This window comes from Scyliorhinus canicula, chromosome 11, assembly GCF_902713615.1.
Source record: "Scyliorhinus canicula chromosome 11, sScyCan1.1, whole genome shotgun sequence".
NCBI classification, from domain to species: domain Eukaryota; kingdom Metazoa; phylum Chordata; class Chondrichthyes; order Carcharhiniformes; family Scyliorhinidae; genus Scyliorhinus; species Scyliorhinus canicula.
In genome coordinates this window covers 122,851,022-122,878,367 of record NC_052156.1, presented here as the reverse complement: position 1 = coordinate 122,878,367, position 27,346 = coordinate 122,851,022, and the positions used below count along the sequence as shown (strand labels likewise).

At 42.3% G+C, this 27,346-nt stretch overlaps 1 protein-coding gene across 40 annotated transcripts in view; it reads right to left on the bottom strand.

Moving 5' to 3' along the window:
• The window catches only part of LOC119973340 (mucin-2-like), a 136,164-nt gene that overhangs the window by 81,101 nt on the left and 27,717 nt on the right, over positions 1–27,346 (bottom strand). For 35 of the 40 annotated variants that reach the window (XR_005462290.1, XM_038811248.1, XM_038811253.1 and 32 more), the window contains exons 22-39: positions 25,973–26,111; positions 22,659–22,763; positions 22,325–22,516; positions 20,441–20,680; positions 20,188–20,344; positions 18,755–18,880; positions 18,208–18,349; positions 16,430–16,455; positions 14,682–14,732; positions 11,289–11,348; positions 10,944–11,003; positions 9,641–9,700; positions 8,686–8,748; positions 7,965–8,024; positions 6,602–6,661; positions 4,880–4,930; positions 3,833–3,892; positions 2,188–2,247 (exon numbers count right to left, since the gene is read on the bottom strand). Coding sequence is in view for 39 of the 40 variants with exons in the window: in XM_038811248.1 (XP_038667176.1) it covers positions 2,188–2,247; positions 3,833–3,892; positions 4,880–4,930; positions 6,602–6,661; positions 7,965–8,024; positions 8,686–8,748; positions 9,641–9,700; positions 10,944–11,003; positions 11,289–11,348; positions 14,682–14,732; positions 16,430–16,455; positions 18,208–18,349; positions 18,755–18,880; positions 20,188–20,344; positions 20,441–20,680; positions 22,325–22,516; positions 22,659–22,763; positions 25,973–26,111 (1,712 nt within the window). In the remaining variant the exon portion in view is untranslated. The remainder of the gene's footprint in view (positions 1–2,187; positions 2,248–3,832; positions 3,893–4,879; positions 4,931–6,601; positions 6,662–7,964; positions 8,025–8,685; positions 8,749–9,640; positions 9,701–10,943; positions 11,004–11,288; positions 11,349–14,681; positions 14,733–16,429; positions 16,456–18,207; positions 18,350–18,754; positions 18,881–20,187; positions 20,345–20,440; positions 20,681–22,324; positions 22,517–22,658; positions 22,764–25,972; positions 26,112–27,346) is intronic. The other 5 variants (XM_038811226.1, XM_038811228.1, XM_038811242.1 and 2 more) reach the window with 5 other exon arrangements.

Below are 27,346 nucleotides of genomic sequence, written 5' to 3'. Positions count from 1 at the left end.
TTTATAAATGTGGAGCACCCAATTTGGCGCAATTTAGCATGGCCAATTCACCTATCCTTCACATCTTCTGGATTGTGGGGGCGAAAACCACACAAACACAGGGAGAATGTGCAAACTCCACATGGAGACATCCAGGATCGAACCTGGGACCTCGCAGCCGTGAGGCAGCAGCACTAACCACTGCGCTACCGTGCTGCCTTTGCAAAGACTATTTAACGCCCAGTATGTGAAATGTGACGTTAAGTACATGGTTTACCAGGCAGCAGTGTCTGACTGTCTTGTGCTTCGGCAATTTGGATAATTTACAGCAGCCACCTCAAAGCACTGAAGAACTATTACAAGGGTTGTGTTTGCAAAGCCCTTCCAATGTGGCGGCAAGAAAGGTGCTCACACAGCAGAATCCTCTCCCAAGCCAACATGTTCAGCTCTGAGGCAACAATTACATGTAACGAGCACCTACTGGGTCAGTAATATATTTCTTGACCTGACATATGGCTCACAATGCAACTGCCCGACCCAGAACTCGGTTGTAGCAGGAAACCCCCAGGAGGACAGCTGAAACATTTCAGGGATTTCCTCAGACTATCCCAAATGACGTTAAATATCCCTGTCGATTCATGAGACGTCTTGGCCTCACATTTACCAAAATGGATAACATATGGACTATCTTTATCGCAGAGACAGATTTGAGTCATCCAAACAGTAATCTACGTGTCTCTCGAAGCAACATCTGACCTGCATGTTACAGAATGTGCAGATGGTGCATTGGACTTTTCTGCCATTCCTGAATTCCTCGCACTGGAATGGAAGCAAGTCATCTTTAAACACGACGGAATGTCTAAAATGTGACTGGAAGATACTGAAACAAAAATCCTCACTCACCAGTTGTCGAACTGGCCGTGGGCACAGTTGTTGCTATTTTTGTTACAGATGTCGTTTCGAAAAGAAAAGAAAAATATTCAAAACCATTGCACTTTGATTCAATGAGCATGGAAAAAATTAGGAAGGCAGGGTGATTGGGAGGGTTATATTGTGTGAAGGGGAGGAAGGTGAGATTGCGGCAGGATGAAGATCAAATGCGGAGCCAGATAAATTGGGGGAGACCAGTAAGAGTGCGATGGAGAGGAAGGTCAGTCTAGCAATGGGGAAGATAGCTGTGTTGAGGAGAGCGTGAGGAGAAGATCATTCTTGAGCCAGGAAAGATTAGGAAGATCAAACAGGAGGTAAATGGAGCATGGAACCAGCCAACCTTAAGAAAGCCAGTGTCATTGGAGGTCAGAATCTGGAAATATTAGAATGGTCATAATGGGGGGATTGGAGATAGAGCTGGTATTATTAAGGAGATCAGAAATGTTGGGGTTTCCAATTATGATAGGGTTGGTGAAACAGATAAACTGAATCCAACAGGTTATTGAAAATGTAGGTGGAATACAAGTAAATGCAAAATGAATTAGAATTTGCATTAAGTGATAAGTGAGGAGTTGAATATTTAGCTGTTGAATTTCAATGAGAAATGAAAGGAAGATTTGAAACTGGTAAAGTTCATACATTTATAAAGTACCGTTATGAACTTTAATGTGCTGAAAGTAATGGCCATCAAGGCAACAAGAAAGGACTTTTATATACTGCGGAACAGACCTTTTAAAGAAGGTTGAGAACAGTGGGTTCAAAGATACCTTCTGGTAATATTACTGCACTTTTTGCAGATTAAGAAATTATCGGGACTATTGCTTGGAGAAGGGTGTTTATTTGTCAGTCTAGCTTTGCAGAATTTTTTCTGTCAATGTTGCCTGACTCAGTTTATCTCTGTAGCTGTAAGTTTTGCATGTTAATTTTTATTTTTATTTTGTTAATAAATGTTTAAATTTAATATTTTAAGATATTTAAACTCTCCAAAAGTGGTATTGGAATCTTTACTTCTGACATTGGTACACATATCTTCTGTCAATAAAATACAAACAGCAAATTGCTTTGATAACTTGACCAGGTTTCCCATTGGGATTTGGTCAGCCCAGCAATTACTACCTGCCGTACCGTAACACATGCAAATGTTTGTCTCAACCTGATCACTCTGGAGGAAATGGTTTAAATATCTAAAACTGTGAAGGAAAGAATCCCCCTGTCTGGGAACACAATGCCGCTTGTCATTGGTCTTGCTACTGCATATCGAAAGACACCATCACTCACCTGGTGTGGAGCCAGTAGTGGACTGGATTGTAGGTGGTTTCACTGTTGTAGTGATTCCTGCTTAAAAACAAGAAAAACAGTCAAAACCATTGAACTCCAATTTCAAATTCCATTGATTTGAATTCCACCAGGCGCTTATTTTATTAATGCTAAAGTACAACGAACAAGTAAAAGGTTTTCTTTAATTACAGCATTATTAATGATGTACCAGCTTTCTTTCCATCAAATAGAACATAAGCAAAAGTAAGGCAAAATAAATATTTGCATTGTCGATTGCAATGAAAAATAACTATTGCAAGCTACTGGAACTAAGAAGAAAGGAAATAATATTCTCAATACAACATCATGAAGATCATCCTTTGTCAAGACACAATAATAATTCTGTGGGAATTTAAATCTATGCAAAGCACCATCAACTACCTAAAATTCAAATTTTATATTATATTTAAAAGTCAGGGCATTTTCAGAAATGTTCAGTACATTTTGGGACACAAGTAAAGTTTAAGAGGGATAGAGGTGTACAGGAACACGGACTCAATGGGCGGGGGGGGGGGTGGGGGGGGAGTGGGTCGGGGGGTGGGCAACGACGTATGATTATGCACCTGTAGCTTGTCAGCCTCCTCCGTGTCAATCACAGACCTGACAAATCCCACACCATTTTCCATTCAAATCAGTTGTGTTCAACATGGCGCCAGTCCTAGCCTCTGCACAGTTGCTGATTCAATCCAGGTTTGGCGCTAATTTTGCTGTTGTAAATGTCCATGGATTCTGCTCCGGCAGCAGCACTGAGTCTCTTAAACGGAGAATGCCGCCCAATATTTCTCATCATGCGCACACTCTGATTGAATGTCATCAGGTAGTTAATTTTTGATGAGTTTCTCTTGAATGAATGGGTTAAATATGTACAGGAAGTGGAATAATGTCCTTCCACTGTCTAGGAGTTGTTGAATCAAGGTCTTTCTACTGCATATCAAAAGAAGCCATCTGATGTGGAACCAGTGGTGGACCTCATAGGACTTGGTTGAACTTTAGCAGTGACCCCTTCTGAAGAACAATAACATGCACTAGAACCTGACCAGGAAACTATTCCAGTAGAGTTTCACCATAAGACCACTTCATTGGTTTTATTTAAATGTAACATTCACAAAACTATCTGGAGATTATAAGATCGTTCTGGAGGCAGGAAAGATTAGGGTGATCAAACAGAAGGTAACTGGAATATGGAGCCAACCGACCTCGAGTAAGCCGGTGTCAGAAGTAAATCAAAGGCAGGATCCAAGGACATTGGTCCTTGCTACTGCATATCCAAAGAAGCCATCACTCACCTGATGAGGAGCCAGTGGTGGACCTGATTGGAGTTGGTTTCACTTTAGTAGTGACCCCTCCTGAAGAAGAATAACATGAACTAGAACCTGAATAGGCAACTATCCCAGTAGAGTTTCACCATAAGACCACTTCATTGGTTTTATTTCAAAGGTAACATTCACAAAACTATCTGTCATTTTGGATGTCTTTATATTTTCAACCATTTCTGCTCAAGAGGCAGTGTCTACATGACTGGACTGGATTGACGTTGTCTGAAAAGTGAACATGATGAAATTGTGAACAGAGTTGCTGGTGAATATTGACAGAAAATATCACTTACCTGTTGTAGTCTTTTCAGATATAACAGCTGTGGTAGTAGCTTTTGGTGTAGTTATCACTTCTGAACAAAAAGGAAGACATTGATCAGCATTACAGAACACTCCTAATTATAGTAAGAAGTCTTACAAAACCAGGTTAAAGTCCAAAATGTTTGTTTCAAACACTAACTTTTGGAGCACTGCTCCTTCCTCAGGTGACCTCTCCATTCACCTGAGGAAGGAGCAGTGCTCCGAAAGCTAGTGTTTGAAACAAACATGTTGGACTTTAACCTGGTGTTGTAAGGCTTCTTACTGTGCTCATCCCAGTCCAGCATCGGCATCTACAAATCACTTCTAATTATGAGGTAGGGGTGTATACAAACCGGACTCAATGGGTAGGATCTAAGCTGGCTGCCACCAAAATCGCGATTTGTGATTGGGCGGAGAATAGGTTCCAAAGCTAAAATCCCGGCAGGCACCGATTTCACACAAAATCACAATCTCCATCAACTTGATAGCGGTGTCAATGCAGCCCGTTACTCAGGTGTATTGAACACCGTTTACCTGTCATTAGCGGGGCCAACCCGGCATTCTCTGGGGCCACTCCAATGCTCCGTGTCCGATGTGCCGAGTTCACGATGACATGGTTAATTTGTGCTTCTAAAAATTGTGAAACCAGTGTCATGGCTGCTGAGGTAGAGAGATGGGGTACAGAAAGTTTCCATCATTGCCATAGTTTGCTGTCAGTTATGCTGCTGGCAGGGGGTGTTTCTGCCAGGGTCCGAGAGTGGAGCAGGGGGGTGGCCTGGAGATGGGCTGTGGGGTCAGGGTTGACAGGCACAGAGCACCATTGCCGCAGTGAACAAGGCAGCCATGCTGCTGCGCACAACGCTGACTGCCCACTGAGAAATTAGGGCCACAGGTCACAAGGGTCCCTCCCAGACCACTCCCCTCGGTCCTCTGGCCACAGCCAACCCATCAGCTGTATGGGCACGCTCCAGCACAACCAGTGAACATGAGAAAAGTGTGATCAGACTTGCTGGTGAATATTGAAAGAAAATAACACTTACCTGTTGTAGTTGTTTCAGATGTGGCAGTAGTTTTTGGTGTAGTTATCACTTCTGAATAAAAAGGAATACATTGATCATCATTACAGAAAACTCATAATTATGCAGAATTAGGAGAGCTTCCCCAGCAGGTTACAACATTACTCTTAAATAACAATGAAAAAGGAAAATTATTTTTTAATGACGATACGAGTTTCATTTTCTTCACAATTGCCACGTAAAATGTACCAACAGGACCACACTATCAATCTTAAGCATTTCAACCATTTTTCTTTGAAAAGAAAGCACTGACTGTCTGAAAGAGGTGAGGGAATGGACTTATTAATGGGAGGAGGTATTCGTCCCTGTGTCCACCATCAGCCAGTTTGAGAAACTTGCTGCTGTCGAGTTTTGCACCTTTGGGTCAGTACGGTGGCACAGTGGTTAGCACTGGTGCCTCACAGCTCCTTCTGCTCTGTAATTCCTACGATTCTATGATACTTCTCACCACGCACTGGCAGCAAATAGCACTCAGTGAGACTGGAAAACATTAGGAAGACAGGGAGATTGGGAGAGTTATATTGTGTGGAGGGGAGATCGCGGCTGGATGAAGATCAAAGTCCGGAGCCAGCAAAAGTGGAGGAGTCCAATAAGAATGAGATGAAGAGGAAGGTCAGAGTCTAGCACGAGGAAGATTTGTGTGTTGAGGAGAGGGTGAGGAAAAGATCGCTTGGAGCCAGGAAATATTCGGGTGATCAAACAGAAGGTAATTGGAGAATGGAGCCAGCCAACCTCGAGTCAGCCGGGGTCATGGAGATCAGAAGTAAATCAGAGGCAGGATCTGGAGAGATTAGAAAGGTCATGATGGGGGGATTAGAGATGGAGATGGCATTATTGAGAAGATCAGAAGTGTAGGGGTTTCCAATCGTGGGGGGGTTGGTGAAAGAGATAAACAGTATCCAACAGGTTAATGAAAATGTAGGTGGAATACAAGTAAATGCAAAATCAATCAGAATTTGCATTAAGTGATGAGTGAGGAGTTGAATATTTAGCTGTTGAATTTTAACGAGAAATGAAAGGAAGATTTGAAACTGGTAAAGTTCATACATTTATAAAGTAACATTATGAACTTTAATTTGCTGAATGTAATGGCCATCAAGGCAACAAGAAAGAACTTGTATATTCTGGAGAACAAACCTTTTAAAGACGTTTGAAAAAAATGGGTTTAAAGATGCCTTGTTTTAATATTACTGCACTTTATGCAGATTAAGAAACTATAGGGACTGTTGCCTGGAGAAGGGTGTTTATTTGTCAATCTAGCTATGTAAAAATCTTTCTGTCAATGTTGCCTGACTCAGTTTATCTCTGTAACTGTAAGTTTTGCATGTTAATTTTTTTATTTATTTTGTTAATAAATGTTTAAATTTAATATTTTAACATATTTAAAATCCCCAAAAGTGGTATTGGAATCTTTACTTCTGACATTGGTGCACATACTTTCTATCAATAAAATACAAACAGGAGATTGTTGTGATATCTTGACCAGGTTTCCCATTGGGATTTGGTCAGCCCAGCCATTACTCCCTCCATACCGTAACACAGGGAAATGTTTGTTTTCAACCTGATCACTCTGGAAGAAATGGTCTAAATCTCTAAAACTGTGAAGGAATGGATTCCCTTGTCTGGGAACACAATGTCGTTTGTCATTGGTCTTGCTACTGCATATCGAAAGGCACCATCACTCACCTGGTGTGGAGCCAGTAGTGGACTGGATTGTAGGTGGTTTCACTGTTATAGTGACCCCTGCTGAAGAACAAGAAAAACAGTCAAAACCATTGAACTCTAATTTCAAATCCCACTGAATTATTGCGAGAGTACAAAGAGTGAGAAAACGGTTTTCTTCAATTAGAGCAGTTTTAATGATGTGCTAGCTTTCTTTCCATCAAACAGAACATGAGCAATAGCAAGGCAAAAGCAATATTTGCATTGTCTGTTGCATTTCAAAGTAACTCTTAAAAGCTACTGGACCAAAGAAGAAAGGAAAAAATATTATCAGTACAACATCATGAGGATCATCCTTTGTCAGGATACAGGGGCTGGTTTAGCTCACTGAGCTAAATCGCTGGCTTGTAAAACAGACCAAGCAGGCCAGCTGCACGGTTCGATTCCCGTATCAGCCGTGCCGGAATGTGGCGACTAGGGGCTTTTCACAGTAACTTCATTGAAGCCTACTTGTGACAATAAGCGATTTTCATTATTCATTTCATTTTCATAATAATTCTGTGGAATTTAAAATTGTGCAGTGTATCACCATATACCTAGAATTCAGATTTTATATTTCATTTAAACATCAAGGCATTTTCAAAAATGTTCAGCACATTTTGGGACACAGGTAAACTTTAAGAGAGATAGAGTTCTACACAAACACGGATTCAATGGGCGGGATCTCCGTTGGCTTACGATGAAATCGTGATATGCTGTTGAGCGGAGAATTGGTTCCAACGCCAAAATCCCGGCTGGCGCCGATTTCACGCCAAATCGCAAATCTCCGTCACCTCGACAGCAGTATCAATGCGGTCTGGACGCTGGTATAGCAACACCGTTTGCATGTCATGGGCGGGGCCGACACGGTATTCTCCGGGGCCTTCCCGATGCTCCGCCTCCGAAGGGCAGAGTTCCTGAAGGGGTGGTTCACTTGTGCCTCAAAAAATCGTGACATTGGCATCATGACTGCTGTGGGAGAGAAGAGGGGTACGGAAAGTGTCCACCAACGCCATAGTTTGATGACAGTTGTGCTGCTGGCTAGGGGCTTCTGCCAGAGTCGGGGTAGTAGTGGGGGTGGCCAGGAGATGGGCTGTGGGGTCTGGTTTGATGGGCACAGAGCACCATTGCCACAGCGCACAAGGCAGCCATGCAGCTGCGAATGTTGCTGATTGCTCTGTGAAATTAGGGCCTCAGGTCATATGAGTGTACCTAGAGATCATCCCCCTAGGTGCCCTCTGGCCACATCCCACCCATTAGCTGTATGAGGTCACTCCAGCACATCCAGTGAACATGAGGAAAGTGTGAACAGACTTGCTGGTGAATATTGAAAGAAAATATCTCTTACCTGTTGTCGTCGTTTCAGATATAACAGCTGTGGTCGTAGCTTTTGGTGTAGTTATCACTTCTGAACAAAAATGAAGACATTGATCATCATTACAGAAAACATCAAATTATGCAGAATTAAGAGAGCTTCCCCAGCAGGTTACAACATTTGTTAAAGTACAATGAAATGTGGAAAAATCTTTTGTGTTGACTGTTTTAAGAAGATGTCTTTCCTTCAGAATAGACAAGTAAAACGTACCAACATGAACACGCTATCAATCAAAGGCATTTGAACCATTTTCCTTTGAAAGGAAAGGGCTGATTGTCTAGAAGAGGTGAAGGAATGGATTTCTTATCCGTGGGAGTTGTTGAATCAAGTTGACTTTTTTCTCTTGCTACTACCGAACAAAGCCATCACTTTCCTGGTATATATCCGGTAGTGGATTCAGTTGAAGGTGGCTTCACTGCGGATCTCTTTTATAAGATAAAATAATCTAATGGCAATCCACTCCAATACAAGTTAAATACCTAATTATTTTTGCTGACTCCCACCATTTGGTTGTTCAACTTCAATTTTTGCAAATGTGACATTGAAAAATCTATCTGCAGTTGAGATGCTTTTAAATTTTCAATTGAAAAGGAATTGCTGACCCAATTTTACAAATATAGTGACACAGCCTGAAAGCTGGATTTGGGAAAAGGGCACTGGTTTGAATGGACTTAACATTGAAGACATTACTCACCTGTTGTTGTAGTTTCACCAATAACAGTTGTAGTGCTTGTTCCTTTTGGTGTAGTGATTACTTCTGAAAAAAAGGAAGAAAACCACTCTAAACTATCAAACTCCAATTTCAAATCCTGCAATATTGACAATTCCTTTGCAAAGCAAATGTTTTGAGACGGAAGTAAAATTAATGAAGAATGTATTTTCTGACAGTAATAACAAGCTCAACTAATGTCCCTTCCATTCACGTTAAAAGAGCAAATGCAAACATGGGAGGTAAAGGCAGTATTTGCATATTTGGCTGTACTTCAGGAACACTTTTTCAAAATACTGGAGAAAGATGAAAGCAAAGAACATTTACAATCCCATCATGACTAAAGAAGCATCCTTTTACTTGATGTGACATAAATCAACTGCAATTTGTTTGAAAACCCAGAGTATCACCATCAATGGGCCAGCTTTATCAGTTGCTTCAAAAACAGCTCGCTGGACAGACAGGGTTCAGTTTGGTTCTAACAAGATATCTCTCTCCCAAAGACGTTATCAAGATAAGTAAAGCCTGTTTGTTAACCTTATTCACGAGCGATATTTAAAATATATGGGCTTGCTTCATTGCAATGTAGAAGCAGGTTTCGGGAAGCAAGTTAAGATGTTGTAATTATTAACTGTAAAGCTGTTTCTTTGTTGATGATGTGGTTAATTTTCTGTTTAACTTCAAGTTTGTTTAACCATGAAAGTTGTCTGCTGATCGGTGTTATCACTCCTATCGTGCAGTGACATATCCTTACAGTTTTACCAAATGCAAATTATGGATTTTAGGCGGGGGTTTAACAAAAGATTTGGGTTCATGTCGGGACCTAATAACAACACCAATTTGCTTTGTAATTTATGGACTAAGTATCTGAAAGTTGTTGAAACCAGACGGTTTGTGTCACGGGTTTGATTTCTGTATACCAAAAGAAGTCACCACTTACCCGGTGTGGAGATGGTAGTGGAGCTGGTTGTTGCTGGTGTCACTGTTGTAGTGGTCACTTCTGAAGAATAGGAAACACAATCAAATCCACTATATTACACCCTAAAAAATAGTAGTGTTCCACTGGCAGTGTATTTTATTGGCTTTTATGCAAACATGATGTTTTAAAAATTATCTGCAGTACTAATTATTCAATATTACCACCCAAAAGGAAGGATCCACAAGACTAAGCTAATGGACTGACATTGCCTTGAAGGTGAATTTGAGAACAGCCCTCTATTGGCAGCATTCAGACACCCAGCATTTCTCCTCAGCTGCATGAACAATCTATCTTCACTCAAACAGTGAAAAACCCATCCATTTCTCAATCTGGAAAAAGGTCTGAGAATCTAAAAATGGTGAAGTCATGGATTTCTAGTCAGTGCTGAAAAAAGATAACGGGGCGATATACTTGAATGGGGACAGAGTCTCATAGCGCAAAATTAGTTCAGAGCGTTAAGAAACACCCGCCCATCTGGGTAGATCGCGGGCCTCAGTGGGGACCTCCCCGACGAGGCTGCACGTAGCCTCGTTTGCAGGACTGAGCAGCTCTGCTCATCATTTTTACATGGTGTCCCAATTTCTCGAGGCCCAAATGTAACCCCTGAACTCCCCCCCCAGACACCAACTCACTATAAGGGGGTCCCCGGGTCGCCCTGAACCCTCGCAGGGCACACCCTGGTGTAATCACCGCCATGCCAGCTTGGCTCCTTGTCAGTGCCCCTTCCAGATGGAAGTATTACCTAGGCACCCTGGCAGTACCAGGCTGGCACCCAGGTGGCACAGACAGGGTGCCCAGGTGGCACCAGCTATGGAAATGTACAACCCTGCCCAGAGGGCATGCACCTTGGGGCCTCCAATCTCCCTGGGAACCCCCCCCCCCCCCCCCCCCCCCCCCCGAGTGCCATTCTGTCTGGCCCTCGTTTTTGGAGACCAGTACTTAACAGCACTCGCCCGAGGTCTCCAAGGCTAGGGAGTTAGATCCTAGGCCTTGGTTAGACCTTGGGAACACATATTTGAGTGAGACGAGCTGTGTCACTCTAATATGCAGATTTGCCAGAAAGTGATCCTACCCACAATGAGTGGGATTCACATCATGTCGTCTCGCGAGTTGTGGCCAGCCAGGTATATCCCGAAGTGGGATCTCCCGGCATCTACCGGTCGCGTTGCGCCGCGCTGCTTTTCGGGCGCAATGCGGCTGGTAGATCCAGCCCAAGGTGTTTCACTTGTATTGTTATTTTTTGTCACAAGAAGCCTTCTCTCACCTGGTGTGGAGCCAGTAGTGGACCCAGTTGTAGCTGATTTCACTGTTGTAGTGAAGCCTTCTGAAGGAGAAGGAATATAATGAAAACCACTTCACCACAACAGACAAACCACAGCAATCCTGTATAGTTTGACTTCAAAACCGCTGTTTTGACTTTGCTGCAAACTGGATATTTACAAAATTAATAGCAGTTTGAGATTATGATTTTCAAACCATTTCTGTGCAAAAGGAAGTGTGTAGAAGTCTGAGTTATTAAACCGACATTGCCTGAAAGCTCAATTGGAGCCAAACAATGAGCTGGTGCGAACAGACTTGATTGTGAATATTGAACAAAGGCACCACTTACTGGTTGTAGTAGTTTTCTCAATAACTGTTGTAGTTGTTCCTTTTGGTGTAGTTGTTGCTTCTGAACAAAAAGAAAAGAAACTAAACACCATTTTCAAATTCTGTAGTATTGAGAATTTCAAAAATTGGCTATTTATTGATAGACAAATACAAAGAATGATGACAAATCTTTTTGCCACAGCAATGACTGAATGGAGAATGGTCTCCCGTGTGAAATAACAAAAGCAAAGACAGATACGAGTGATGCAACATTTGCATCATTGATTACATTTAAAAGGAATCATTTCAAGGTACAGGACAAATCAGCACATGTTTGCGTTTGTTTCTTTTCCCTTGAAACAAAGGGAAAATATATTTATCTTGTTATTGCTGCGGTTAAAAAAAGAAGAAATATTGTTCAGCCAGGAGCGACCATGGGCCCAATTCTGACTCTGTAAATGAATAGGTTTTATGTGAGTTGAAATCAGGTGCTAAGAGAGACAGAGGTATACAGTAACATATGGCATTCTTCCTCTGGAACAGACCCTGATCTAGCATCTTTCAAACAGTTAACCGTTTACACCGATTATGTCTGGAAAGAATAAGCTGAATATCTACAACGGTTAAAGCAGTAGAGTTTCACTCTGGTGGGAATTGTTGAAATATGGAAAATTCGAACTTTTCCTCACCCTTTCCCTATACTTCCTCGAGACCTTGTAACCTGATATATTTAGATTCCAGTCCTGACCATCTCACATCCCACATTTTCTACATTTCAGCAGTGACTACATCTCAAGAACTTTGTTCTCTCTTTGTTAACTGACTGTAAAGTGGTTTGAGAAGGCCAGTGTGAAAGGAGCAATGTAAATGCAAGTCTTTCCTTTCTGTCCTTTTCCATTTTACTCAAAATGCTAGGGCATTATTTCAGAAATGTTCAGTAAAAGTCAGGAAACAGATTCTAAAAGAACACAAATGTGGACATACCGGGCTGGATTCTCCGGCCCCCCAGCCGCGCCATTGTCGGCAGTGGGAGACGGCATGCCATTCGCTGATGGCGGGGTTCTCTGTTCCCGTCTCTGTCAATGGGAATTCCTATTGAAACAACCCCACACTGCCGGGAAACCCAAGGGGGTGCGCTGTCGGCAGGACCAAAGAATCCCACCACCAGCAAATGGCTGGAGAATTCCGGCCACCATTTGTCACGGGCAGGTGAACTCTATTTAATTTCATTTTTTTCTAATGCGGTCGCCAGAAAGAAGGATAGGGAAACATAGACATAGTGTTAGGAAAACAAAGGTAGTTTTAAGGGATTTATATTTGTATTGGTGCATTTTAGGTATAAGGTGTCGTTTTAGGTGGGTTTTATTTAATATTTCTGTGCCTGGGACTAACTAGATTCATGCTGGACAAATGCGCTTGTGCGTGTGGGGATTGGTTAAGTTCCAACTGTGTTAGAGAGAGTTATGATGTGAAGAGTAAATATAGTTGCTTTACAACTAGAGGCTCTTGGTAGGGAATAACATTTTGTTTGTTCTTCAATTTTAGCTGGAAGCTACAGCAGTTGGGAACAGGCAGCTAAAGAGGAAACATCTCTCTCAGCTTTGCTTGATAAAAGGTCATACAATGGAGTGATAGTTATGAAAACTAGTGCCATAAATTTAAAGGACAGCTACTTACAGAAACTAAAGATATGATGAGGAGTTTCCAGGAAGCCTGAAGTTAAAGGAACAAAGAGGAACTGGGAGCTATCTACCAGTCGTTTTGTGGCCAGGTTAGCTATCTTGAAATACAGGTTTCCAATCCTTGTTCAGTTCTGATTATTCTACTTGTTCTGCATAGGGACTGAGGTCTAACTTCTCCAAAGTTTTTACCATACCTTGGGATTTGGGGCCTCAGGAGGTACCTTTCTGAGTGGTTTCCTGGTTAAAAATCTGACTTCTCCCCAACTTAGGGAGGGTAAAGTTTAACTGGATCATGCTTCCGCACCCTTCTGATTATTGTAAAATAATTTGCCAAGTTGCTCTTAAAGAGTTTGCTGTGGTATGTGACTTTTCTTAAAATCAGTTCCAGGCACTGAGTTTCCCTCTTTTGGTTTCCAATTGATTATTTTTATCTCTAATTTGGCTGGTCACTGAATTTGGACTCTGGTCAAATTGAAATTAGATAAATCCCAGACAAGCCCCCAGTTTGTCATGGTGAGGAGGGGAGTCAATTTAAGCTGCCCTGATTACCCCACTCTCTATCCGCCCATAAATTAAAATTCTGGGGCTGGATTCACTGCCCCGCCACGCCACATTTCTGCTCCGACCCACCGGCAGAATTCTCCGTTACGCCGGCTGGTCAATGGGGTTTCCCATTGTGGGGCAGCTCCTCGCTGTCGGGAAACACCGTGCATCAGCAAAACGGAGAATCCCACAGGCGGAGAATCCCGCCCTGGATCTCCCTCTTTATAAATGATGGTATATTTTCCCCAATCCTTAAATTTGAAATGTACCAATTCTCTACTAATAGTTTGCATAGAAGATGAAATAAGATGAAATAAAAAGGGTTAGTTTATTTTACATACACACAAGCACGCACCCATATATGCTCGCAAGCATGCAGACACACTTTTGCAACATCCACCCCTTTTGCACTCACCCAAAAATGAAATGAAATGAAAATCGCTTATTATCACGAGTAGGCTTCAAATGAAGTTACTGTGAAAAGCCCCTAGTCGCCACATTCCGGCGCCTGTTCGGGGAATGGGGAATAAAGAAGAAGGTGGAGGGCATGGCCGCAATAAAAAATGTAAGTATCTGTTTTACACCTATCCAGAGTCCAGAATCAATGGAGTGCAGTTCACGTTGGAGGTCAAACATTAACTGCCTGAGTTCAGTTCCACCAGGCAATATTACCATGCGGCTTGTGACATACACCCTCGGTGATGGACAAAGAATGCCTGGAGTCAAAATTCCCTCTTGTTCCCATAAGCATTGATTTTGGGTTAACTAAATTAAGCCCTCTTGTCAAAACCATTGTGTAAGAACAATTTATGCTTAGTCCATTAATACCATAATGGAAGATTAAAACCTGCGAAAGTTTGCGTTTGTTCTAAGTTGGCTGGAGCAGGTTTGTGGTCTGTGGGGCAACTGTTACATTTGAAACTGCTAAAGGCATCATGTGACCAGCTGGTGACATCTTGTCAGCTCAGCAATTGTCAATTTCAAAAAACACAAAGTAGTGCAGCTAATGAATATATTATATCACATCTCGACTCTCTGGCACACACTCATTCAAATTTCAGCCTAGTCATTCTGATGGTTATGGCCTTAACATCTACAAGTGTAAATTAATGGACTTCACTATCTGGGAACTGTTGAAACAAGGTAACCACTGTCAATGGTCTTGTAGCTTGAAAGAAGCAATCACTCACCTGGTGTGGAAGCAGTAGTGTATATTGTTGTCGTGCTGTTCCCACTAACACCTTCTCAAGCAGAAGAAAGAAAGTTAAAACTACTAGGCTATAAGTTAAATTGCTACAGCATTTCTGTAGAGTTATACCATAAGAATAAATGGACCTGCTGCAAATGTGACGCTGAAAAGACTATTTGCAGTTTCCGATAGCTTTAAGTTTTCTACCATTCTCACACCATTGAGATATAAATCCGACAGGAGATGGGATTATTTTGTTCTGAGTTGCAATCTCCTGGACTGGTATTGCCTGGTGTCAAAATTAATAAAATTACGCTTGTACATGGAGACTTGCTTATATATATGGAACATAGGCATCAGTCAACAAGTGTGGAACTGACAGTAGCTCTGGTTGTTTAATAGGTCTGGAAGCTTTCCATTTTCTCTGTAAACTCTGTTTGGAAACCTCCAAACATTCCGGCTGGCTTTCTCCTGCCCGTTCAGCTTCTCTTTGATTCAAGAGGCTTTTCCTGACTTTTTGAGACTACTATGTTACAGGATGGCTTGGATGTCTCTGTGTGCCTTTCGAATTCCCACTGTCATCTTTGGAAAGCTTCCCCTCTCTCTTTAATTCTTGGAATTTTAACTCACCAAATTTGTTGGATTTGACAAGCTATCACTTTGATGATATGTCCCTTTGGCAGTTTAGCACATAAAACATTGGACAATCCATCCTTGCTTTGAAATCAGTGGCCGGTAAAAGAAAAGGGGAATTTTTAATATGGCCAAATTGAAAAGGTAGATGGAGGAAATTATCTGCAGGGGAAAATGCTTCCGGATGGCTTCTGATGAAACTATGGAGATGCAACTGAAGCAATTTCATGAACAGAGTGAAGTACACTTCCCGCTGGAATGTTGATGTGTTAAATCACGCCAACATAAAAACTATGGCAGAGTGAGAGCTACCTACAGCTTCACCAGCTAACTGCAGACATATCTAACTGTTTAAAGAAGACCTGTTTTTAAAGACAGATACCATCAATTACCTGAGCCGGGATAGTCCATTGCGAGTCCACCCCGCTACCCCTGCAGCGAGGAAGGAGAATTCGATGCTCAGTCAAATCTCCCATTCATTGCAGCAGGACAGGGGAATCTCGCTGTTGTGAATGGACAGAGGATCCCACCCCTGATGTCTGGTACTGTAAAGTTAATCACTTTTCTGGAAAGTTCCCATATGGATGTCACTGCAGACCTGTTTCAAGATGTTAGGGTGTGGCACAGTTTGATATCGACCTCGGATGACTGTCTTTGTGGAGTTTGCACTCTTGGCCCATGTCTGCGTGGGTTTCCGCCGGGTGCTCCGGTTTCCTCGCACGGTCCAAAGATGGGCAAGTTAGGTAGATTGGCCATGCCCCTATTTGGGGTTACAAATTGCCCCTATTTGGGGTTACAGGGATAGGGTGGGGGATTGGGCCTAGGTAAGGTGCTCTTCCAGAGGGTTGGTGCAGACTCGAGAGGCTGAACTCCCTCCTTCTGCATTGTAGGGATTCTATGGATCATTCATTCTTAAAATGTAATGAATCATTTTGTTTATGAAGCATTCAGATATATATATGCCAGGACAGGATCTAAAGTATGATTTGAAAATTAAGTTGGTATGTTTTGCTAACAATTGTATTGATATGAGGTGACGTAAGGATACCAGCATTTAGCAAATCACTGATCTACTATATCACACATTTTAACTGTTTACAAAAATAAATGACTTACATTCAACAATTCCATTCCAGCAGTGACTGCAAAAATGAAGAAATAAAAGATTTCACAACACTGTCTCAAAGCCCCCCACCCCCAGCCCACTCTGAGAGAGTGGCTTCATATGATAGATATACAATCATGCAATGCATTTGTAGAATGACTTTATAAATGTGTCTCGACAAAAGAATAAGAAGATAAAAAGAACATTTGCTCTAATTCTTATTAACAAAAACTATATTAGTTATTTTAATTAGATTTACTGCTGTAAATGAATTGTAGCCAATGGAATATTTATAGATGTTGCGGATATTTCCTCTGTAATGTTTACAGTAACGATGGCGTCAAATGCAAACGTTTCACTGACTCATCTGTTATTACTGACTGAGTTAGGTCACTAAACACAACGTACACTGCCCTAACATCTGAACCACTTAAAACTTTTGATTCACATTACCAGCATGGTGATGACATGCTCCCGCCATGGTTCTATATCCAGAACCTGGGACAGAAAGATTGCTGCTGCTTTAGAAATCAGGAGACCTACGAGCAGCACAATGGCACAATGGTTAGAATTGCTGCCTCACAGCTCCAGAGTCCCGGGTTCAATTCTGGCCTCGGGTGACTGTCTGTGTGGAGTTTGCACTTTCTCCCCGTGTCTGTGTGTGTTCCCTTCGGGTATTCCAGTTTCCTCCCAGAGTCCAAAGATTTGCAAGTTAGGTGGATTGACCACTCTAATTGCCCCTTAGTATCCAAAAGATTAGATGAGGTTACTGGGTTGCAGGGATAGGGTGGAGGTGTGGACTTAGTGTTGGATGCTCTTTTCAGGGGCCGGTGCGGACTCAATGGGCCAAATGGCGTCCTGTGCACTGGAAATTCTATGATTCCATGGCAGCAGTACTGATCACTATCTTATGGTTTTTTGGCTTCTGTCAAAGACGGGAGATTGAAGGCCACTTGCTTGTGGGGAAAGAAGAATATGGATGGAATTGTCCAGTCTCTTCACAGATGAACTGTGACGAACTGCCTGGTTCCCGTTTATGAAAAGAAGGTGTAGTGTGGTGAGATAATATGGAGGTGGGGGGGGGAGGAGGAAGAGGCGGGTGGAACCAGCTAATTATATTAAAATCTATTGAAATTAGGATCCCGACCTTTTGGCAGGAACCTCATTACGTCACTGGCAAGGAGCGGGGAACATCGGAGAATGAGATCTCGTAGGCGAGATTCTTGTTTTCCGAGTCTCTTGGGATTTTGCCCCCAGTGCACCTTGTATGCTTGCTGAGAAAGCGGGTGTGCAACCGTAGCACACATGTTTTTAGGCTTTTCATGAACCTCTCAGGCCTTCCAACGTGGTTGGGGGTGTAAAGGTCGCTTCTGGTTCATCTCCATATCGACATCCGACCAACATTCCGAGAGTGAAGTGAGGCAGGAATGCCATTAGGTCCTTCTCCCCTCACATCCATTCCAACATAATTCTAGCACCATTGTAGGTGAAGACTTTTCACATCCCCACAGAAACTCTAGAAATCTCAGGCCGATAAAAAGTAGAAGCAGAACCGGTATCACTTTTCCCTCCCTTTTGCAGTCGGGAACTTAACAGTTCCTCGAATGCACAGGGAAGAAATGCCAGTCACATTAATTGACGGGCTGAAACTTTGCAGCCACCAACCCGAGTAATGCTCACCCTCGTCAGTTACTAACAAGTAGGCATTGGAAAAACAATGTGGCTAATTTGATTACATCGTAAGTAGAAATTGGTGAAAAAAGAAAATGAATTGTTATGGTTACTTTACCATTCTTTACAGTGAGTCCTTATCACTTCTCCTGGTTGCAATACCTTTCCATTATAGTAACATGTGCAATCAGGTAACTTAACGCACTTCATTATATTTTCATCCAAATAAGGAGCTTTCTCAGGGCACTTTGCGTAACAACCTATATTGATTAACAAAAAACAACATGTGATGCTAAGAATTTCTGAATTACATAGTCAATTTTAAAACTATTTTTGCGAATTATTGTGTGACATTGCATCCATGTTCACGGTAAGCCATGGAATCACAAAATGTGCTCCCCATTCACAATTCTTCCACAGATCAACAGTTATTCAAAGTGAAAATCAGAACTCAAAGTTGTCAAAGCTGTTGAATACTGAACAAATTTGTTAATTGAAGTGGCCAGAAATACCCTCTTACATTTTTATCAAATTGTAGAATATATATGACAAAAGGGATAGCATTAAAATCAAGAAATGATCATTGTGAGCTAAATTTAAAATACCTAAACACAAGAACAGGAATATTATCTGATGCTACAAAGGGATAAGAATGCAGATCAAACCTTCAAGTATTGCAGAGAACTTCTTTCCAACATAATGGTCCGAACATGTTTTTGGTGTTGATTTTCCACATGGATGATAATGCCAACTGCATTCATCAGGATTGTTATAATAGTCACAATAAACAGCTGCAAAACAGAAGTTATTATGTAATCAACTAAAGGAAATTACACAATCTGTGGAAAATTCACAGAAAGCACTGCAGAGAATTAAAAGAGATGTACAGTACAGAAAAGGCCAGTCAGCCTGTTTATTGTTGAAACAAAATGGCTCTTTGGTCCAAAGGTCTAGATACATGCTTCTACTCGAAAGGATAATTTTATTTTCTTAGTTCAAGTTCCTTGTTATCTTTTTATACCGGGCATTTCTCTCCCTTTTAAAATCCTTAACTGACTTTATTATCACAGCTTTCTGAGACAGGACAGTCCATATTATCAAAACCCTTGAGAGGAGAGCTTTTTCGAGATACAATTAACCTTTCTATGTTATATTTTTACACAGTTTTCCTTTGTACTGGATTTCCTAACTGATAAAAAGAGACATTTATTTTCCTCTCTGTCAATTCCCTTCACTATTTTAAGCAGCGTGGTTTAATCACCTCTTCACCAACCTATTTGTCAGGCCACTATTAGCCACACAATTAAGTCCCTTTTTTACAGGTAAGATGCTGATATATTGTAACCAGATCATCTCCGAGGCTCTTATATCCCTCTTAATGTAGAAAGCCATATCTGAATACCAAGGTTGCATTTTAACATGAAGAGACAGGTGGGTTTGGCTCAGATAAGTGGGGCGTTAAAGTGTCAGAAATCTGTTTACCAACACAAAGAGCCCCACAACCCATCCATTTCTGGTTTTATTGAGGCTGAGACCAACTCGCTCAAGGAGGTGAGTTGTAACTTTAAGTATATTAATAAAGCTTTGAGCCTCATTTTCTTGCAGGTTTAGCTTCTGTCCAGGTTTTCTGAGCCCCAACAGTTTCCTCATGGTGAAGACAGTGAATTTGTGAGGTAAATATCTTCGCACTTACCCCTGGAACCCGATGCCTCCCTTAGGAACCTCAATGAAGAAGATCCCCTTCAACTCCCAAAATAGCTTCCCCCCTCCCGAAGCCTATGACCTCATCACCACAAATTCCCCCACTGCCACCAGGTCTCAATTTCAGTCCCCTACCTTAAGGTCGCCAATCCATCCATCGTGAGGCCTCTGACCTTCTGTCCTTCAGGAGCTAACTTTCCCTCCAGGATAAGATATCTACCTCAAGCCCTATGTCTCAGCTTGAGTCTGTCTTGACCAAAAATATACTCCTTTTGCTCTGTATGTATTACTTTGCTATGTTCATTACATCCTGCAGTACCCCATTTGAGTAAATACATGCAAATGTATAACATAATTGTGATAACGCTCTTTAATTCTTAATAATACAAATCCTTACGGCACATGTCTGGGGTTCTCCAGCGAACACAAACACCAGCTTTATTGCAAGCTTCTGCATACACTGCTACAGCGGTACAGAAACCCAGATATTTCCCTTCCAAGTCACAGGCACAAGCTTCTTGGATACAGGCATCATAGAATGGAGTTGGGTCAACCTGATAGAAATGTTAGGGCACAGTGTCAGAAGTCAGAAGATACCTTGAGCGAAGATACACTCCAGTTGCAAGTAACATATCTGACAGTAAACTTACCTTTTTATGGCATTTTTGAAACACAGCATCCTTGATAATACTGCACTTCCTTTGAGCCCATGATAAACAGTATGGGTTCCTGTCACAGGGGAATGTTTGATTAATTGCATTTGAACAGGACAGTGATGACTTCCAGCTGTTTCCAAATTCCAGTGTGTTTGTCACCAGAGAGTTTTCTTTTGTTGTTAGGTCATCTGCAACATTACCATTGAAATTTCCACAAAGACCACATACTTTATTCTGAAATAAATGTATGAACATATATTAATTTAAAAATCATAATTACTATAATACTGACATTTTTTGTAAAGAACGTAATGGCAAGGCAACTTTAAAGTAGTTCCCAACATGTATATGAAGTCAGTGGAGGTGCTGCTGCCCATACCGACTGGTGTCAGCGTGAGTCCATTTTGAAATCCGGGCCTACTGCCACCAACAAATTTTAGGCATCAAATCTCTCACCAGCTCACCCGGGCTCAGAGAAGTGGATGGGGGCAACAGAAAAACTGGCCAGCTCCATCACTGAGTTGGCCAGCAGCACAGGCCTCGGAGGGAAGCCGATTTCTGGCTGGGTCCCAAAGAGATTGTCAAAACTATCCTCCACACTTAAAATGTTGCCATCGGCTCTTGGGGTGCGATGCCCTACAACTGCGAAGCCAGAAAATGTTTCCCTTATGTTGTTACACCCCAGCTAGCCACAAGGTTGATATTCTTTACTTGAGAGTATTGGAAGATTATCTATATATTTGGAATGGGTGGCAGCTAGATCTGTTTTTCGACAATGGATTTCTAGATGAACTGAAGTTTCAGCTACAAAATTCACATTCCCAGAATAATGAATTGTATAATTTTTAACTGTTCATCCTTCGACTGTCCAAAAGCACTGTAACTCTTTGTGTGGCAAAAGATTCAATGAACTGGTAGGATGGCTTTACTTGAGGTGATGGAAGTTAAAATTCCAAATCACAGGCCGAAGACAAACAAATTAAGTGGATTATTATTTTTTCCTCAGGCATGCTGACTTCAACATTCTGTTACCTCAGGCAGGAAAAGCATTGTGCTGCCTGCCGAATCCACTGCTGGTTTTTCCCGCCATATTTTTTTAAACTTCCAAACTAATGCTGGAGGTGGGTCCCATGATGTCATGTTTTGGGGCAGCGGGCTCTGAATGAATCTGCCCCTCGTGAAACCTCGTCATTTTTAAAGGGCATCTTGATCTGATAAAAAAATTTTAAATTCCCCCCCCCCCCAACCACAGACAAGGAATGCATCCCATGCATACGTCCCACCCCCTCCATAGACACGTGGACTCCCCCCCCCACACACACACCCGACCTCCCCAACAGAAGCCCCCCTCCACGCAGTGCCCCAATCAGTGCCGCCTGGCACAAGGAAGTATCAGGGTATGGACCGGACTACACCTACATGCTCGCCAGGTTCCCATTTGTCAAAAGCTGTTGTACACCCCGCCCATGGGAGGTAGGATGTTACAGCAGGGAAGCCCGCTAATGATGTGTAAATGTAAGGTGATGGGGTTCCTGACCTTTCATGGCAAGAACTCCATTGCATAATTGGCTGGATGGGGGAGCGGGGGTTGAGAACAATGGGAAATCCTGCCGGAAATAAAGGCCGTCTGGGAACTCCGGTTGGGTTCTCCACCCGCTCTCGCTTTACCACCTGCCGAAAATGGAAGCAGATTATCCAGGCCTGCAAGCGTTTTCATTGTAATGGGCTGTAGTTCGTGGTACATTATATGGGAAGTAACACCTTTGGTTTTGCAAATAAACTCGGTCTAAATCCCTGATTGCTCTTTCCAGATATATTTTCTACATTAATAAATTAGTCCAAATTAGGAAATATTAATATTTTGAGCCATGCACTTACCTTCCATCTTGGATCCAGTGTGATTGAAACTCTTGTGCGTTTGTCCCATATCACAGTGACCCCATTGGTAAATGTAAGGATTAGATAGAGTCCAACAGTGTGAATTGAATAGGGCTCATCTCGGCACTTGAATTGGTCACGAGGCAGCACAGCTCTAATCACTCTGCCATCGGTTAGTTTGAATTCTATACCCTAAAGAAATCCCAGTGATTTAGATTAGGTATAAAATAATGTATAATCACAATCGACATGTAAGAAATAAAGGGAAACATTGTAATACATCGCCAGCTAGAACATTTTAATAATTTTAGATTGATGAACTGGAAACACATACCTCAAATAAAATCCTGATATTTCTTGAACACGTGACTCCCCTTTCACAGCATGGGACACTTTCTATTAATATTTGGATTGTGCCAGATCCTTTATTGCATCGATCCTACAGTGAATCATAAAGGGATTTGTGTGATGGTACACTAACATTATTTAAAAATGAAGCTAATGTAATAATTTGTAGATTTGTATCATATCGTTATAATGAGTATTGCATTAGCAATAATGCTTACATATGTCCTGGCTAAATAAAGAACAGATACCATCACAATCAAATTGTCTCCTCTCCTCTTCTAGTTGCACCAAAAGATACTTGTATTTAAGCACATGTGCAGCTACATGACTCGAGGAGAACCTGAATTGGTCAATTCAAAATTATTTAAATGCCCTGAAATTTAAATGCCCTGAAATTTTATGAAACGACCAAATGCATAAAGGGGGACAAACACATTCCTTTTACATTCCAAGTTTCAAGAAGAGAACTTGCATTCATATCTCTTCCAGGGCTAGAGTATGTGATCAAACTTTACCCGAAAATATGAATCCAATGAACTGCTAATATCTATTGCTGTTAGTTAGCAATATTAATGGCCCGCAATTTCCAGTTGTAATGAGGCAAAACTTTCAGTGTCACCGTCATTTAGTTATCAAACCACCTGAAACCTTTGGTGGCAGCATATGTAAAGTGAAACACAGAAATCCAGAAGTTGCGAAAAATGATTCCCTGCTCCTTCACAGGACCAAGGTGGGAACCTTCAGGAATAATTTGAACAGATGCGATTTTCCTCTCTTACACTGTAATGTCCATGTAAATAACCTCAGAAAACATTATGCCTAGTTGACTGAGGTGTAATTGTGTTTTAAATAGCGTCCGAAGACTTGAGAACTACAACCTCTTGGGCACTGAAATAATCATTTTATATTTGTGGAATTTAACATTTCTACATTGTGATTAACAATTCTGTAATTTATTCATGTAATAAAATTCATTTTTAACGTTTGTCTTTTATATTTCTGTTTCTACTTTATTCCCATGTGTGTGCTCCAATCTTTATTTCACATTGCAAGATCTGTAAATAGTGAAAGTCATTCAGTGTATTTATTTCCTGTTTTGCTGGGGTTGAGAATTCATCAACGTGATTGGCTGCATAGGTTTTTCGACATCTGGCGATCCCCTTGAGTTGGTGCCAGAATCAAACCATCGACAGGAGAGGGGGAATTCACAGCACATACATCATAAGTGTACAAGTGGGCAGCTTTCTTTGAGCTCAGCAGCAAACATCGGCACTTCACTGCTGAAAAAATCAGGCTTCTAATCAGAGTTCCTACACAGTTCAATGTGAGTTTTTTTGCTGAAAGGGACATATTTCCACAATAAAAGAAGTCTATATTTGGAGTTATCTGCATCAACGACCTTGCCTCCATCATAAGGTCAGAAGTGGGAATGTTCACCGATGAATGCATAGCATCAGTTTCTTTTGCAACCCCTCATATATTGAGTGAGCCCATGCTTGCATGCATCAAGACCAGGACAGGCTTGGACTGAGTAGTGACAATTAAAATGTGTGCTTCACAAGTGCCAGGCAATGACCATCTCCAACAAAAAAAGCAAATCTAACCATCACCCTTCTGACGTTGAATGGCATTACCATTGTTGATACCACCTTGGCCAACATCTTGGGGATCATATGAACCAGAAACTGAACTGGACCCAGCCACATAAATGTAATGACTACAAGAGCAGGTCAGAACCTGGGAATTCTGTGCGAGTAATTCACCTCATGACACACCTAAATCTGTCCGCCATCTACAAGGTACAAGACAGAAGTGTGATGGGATACTCTCCACTTGCCTGGGTGAGTCAAGCTCCAACAACATTAAAGAAGCTTAACACTATCCACGTCAAAGCAGTTCACTTGATTGGCATCCCATCCAGTACCTCAATCATTCATTCTCTCTACTATCAATGCACAGGAGCTGCACATTTTAACTGCCTATGAGGATGCAGCAGATGTAGGGGAACACCATCACCTGAAAGTTTTCTCCAAGATACAATCTATCCTGACTTAGTACTATAATCACTGTTCCTTCAATGTAATTGGGTCAAAATCCTGGTACTCCCTAACTGTACTGTGGGTGTACTTGCACCACATGGGCAGTTCAACAAGAAAGCTCCGCACCACATTCTCAAGGACAATTAGTGATGGACAATAAACATTGACCTTAATTGCCAGTAATGCTCGTAATCCATGAATAAATGATAAAGCAATCTCTATCTATTAAATTCTTGACATATTAAAAGTAAACAGATTAATGACCATTCTAATATTGCACACAAAGAGATTTGTTCAAATGTTCTAACCAATGAAAATAAACTCTTTAAGATTTTATGGCCTTGAACAAATAAGGAATTCTCCAGATGGCCATGTGTGTAAATGGACGCATCTGGTATAATGTTAATACATATATAGCAAATAATTTCCAAGTGATTTGTTCTCAGGTAAAAAATCTTGTGGCAGTGCTACAAATAATTGTCATGCCCCTGAACTAGTGAGCAGCCAGGGTGGTGTGGTGGGCTGGCGTGGTCGGGCGGTGAGTTTAGAGGATGTAGTTAGGAGAAATTATTCAATCACCTTGCTTGCAAGGTCTACACTAGCTGAGCAATAGAAGAGGTTCAGGTATCCCACACAGAAAGACTAACTTACACTGAGTAGTGTCAACTATGTGTCAATGAATGCCTCTTTGACCTCTCAGTCAGAGAGCCCTATTCCTAAAACTTGAACCCAAAAATCTATGCGAAGTATTGGCTTTCAAAGGAAACATTACGCTGAGATTGCAAATGCAAAATCATGTGGGACTATTTTGAAGAAGAACAGGGGGATTGTTTTGGTTAAGTTAAGGGGCAATTTAATGTGGTCAATTCACCTACCCTGCACATATTTGGGTGGTGGGGGTGAGACCCATGCAAACACAGTGAGAATGTTAAACTCCACACGGACAATGACCCGGGGCCAGGATTGAACCTGGGTCCTCGGCGCTGTGAGGCAGCAGTGCTAACCACTGCCCCACCGTGCCACCCAAAACAAGGGACTTGTTTCCAATATTTTGGCCAATATTTATTGCATAATCAACATGGCTAAAAAACGGAATATTGCATAGCTGTTTGTGGGACTTCACTGTGAATTCCCATTGACAGTGGTAGGGGGGACGCCATTGAACGGCACGCCACTTCACCCTGCCGAGAAATATGCAAGTGGGAGGCTGGAGTACCCCGCCCATTATCTTATGACACCACCCATTCTCAAAGCAACTTACCTCAACCAAAACATATTCACAGTTGCCATCATAGCGGTATCTTTTTCCGTCAAATGTTGCATAGTGGCCATCTCCATAAATGAGACATTCCTTTGGACATGTGTTCTTGGTGCACTCCCAGGTTCCAGCTTTGCATGTGCTGCAATATAAAAAAGCACCAAGAGTACTGCTCACAGTTCTTGTCTCCTAACTACAAAAGGGATATAGAGGCACTCAAGATTATTGCAAGGATGATACTGGAACTATCAGGAAAGCCTGAACAGTCTGGGATGTTTTCCACTCGAAAAAGGAAGGCAGAGGGGTGGCCTAAAGAGATCTTTGAAATTATGAAGGTGTTGATCAACAGATGTTTCCATCTAACGGGAGTCTAAAACTGGGGTCCACAATATAAAATAGTCATTAATAAATCCAGGAAGGAACAGAGGCAGCTCTTGTGGTGCAGATCATGTGGCAGCATCCCTACTTGTGGGCCAATAACTCCGAGTTCAAATCCCACTCTGAGGCTTGGTTGCTGTGCAAGTTACAACCTTAATGTGGCCACACAGATTAATAGTCAGCCTGTAAATCCTGCCTGTTGGCAGCTGGTGAGAGTGGGAGCATTTCCTGATTGGCCATACAGCAGAAGGCAACAGCAAACCACTACAGTGCTTTACCAAGTGTAATCATGGGCCAGTTGACTTGAGGCCCATGGTCGCCAACACCCTGTTAGGATATGGGGGGCGATTCTCCGCACTCATGACGGTGCGGAGAATAGCGGGGGTCGTAAATTTTTATGGCCACGCTGCTCTGACGCCCTCCCGCTATTCTCCTCCCCCACGCCCGCCTCCCGACACGAATCGCTGCCCGCCATTTTTTTACGGCGAGCAGCAATTCTCAGCTGGCCGATGGGCCGAATTCCAAGTCCTTTACGACCGTTTTTAGGAACGTCAAACACACCTGGTCTGACCGTTCGTAAAAACGGCCGTAAAGTCGCGATCTGGGGAACCATGGCACCGATTGGCACGGCAGTACCACGGCCGTGCCAAGGGTGCCATGGGCCCGCGATCGGTGGGCACCGATCGTGGGCAGCGGGTACTTACCCCGCGCACTTTGTATCCTTCCGCCGCCCCGCTGTATCCATTCGCGGGGCGGCTGAGGGGCATACCGGCCCGCGCATGCGCGTGTTTCACGCAAATGCATGATGACATCATCCCGCATGCGCGGGTTGGAGTCTTCCAATCTGCGCATGCGCGGCTGACGTCATGTGACGCGTCAGCCGTCGCAAACTCTGGCAAGCGGGTTTAACGAAATTCATTAAACCCGCGATGCCGGAGTTCACGGCCGCGGCATGCTAGCCCCGACCGGGGACCAGAATCGGTTCCCGGTCGGGGGGGG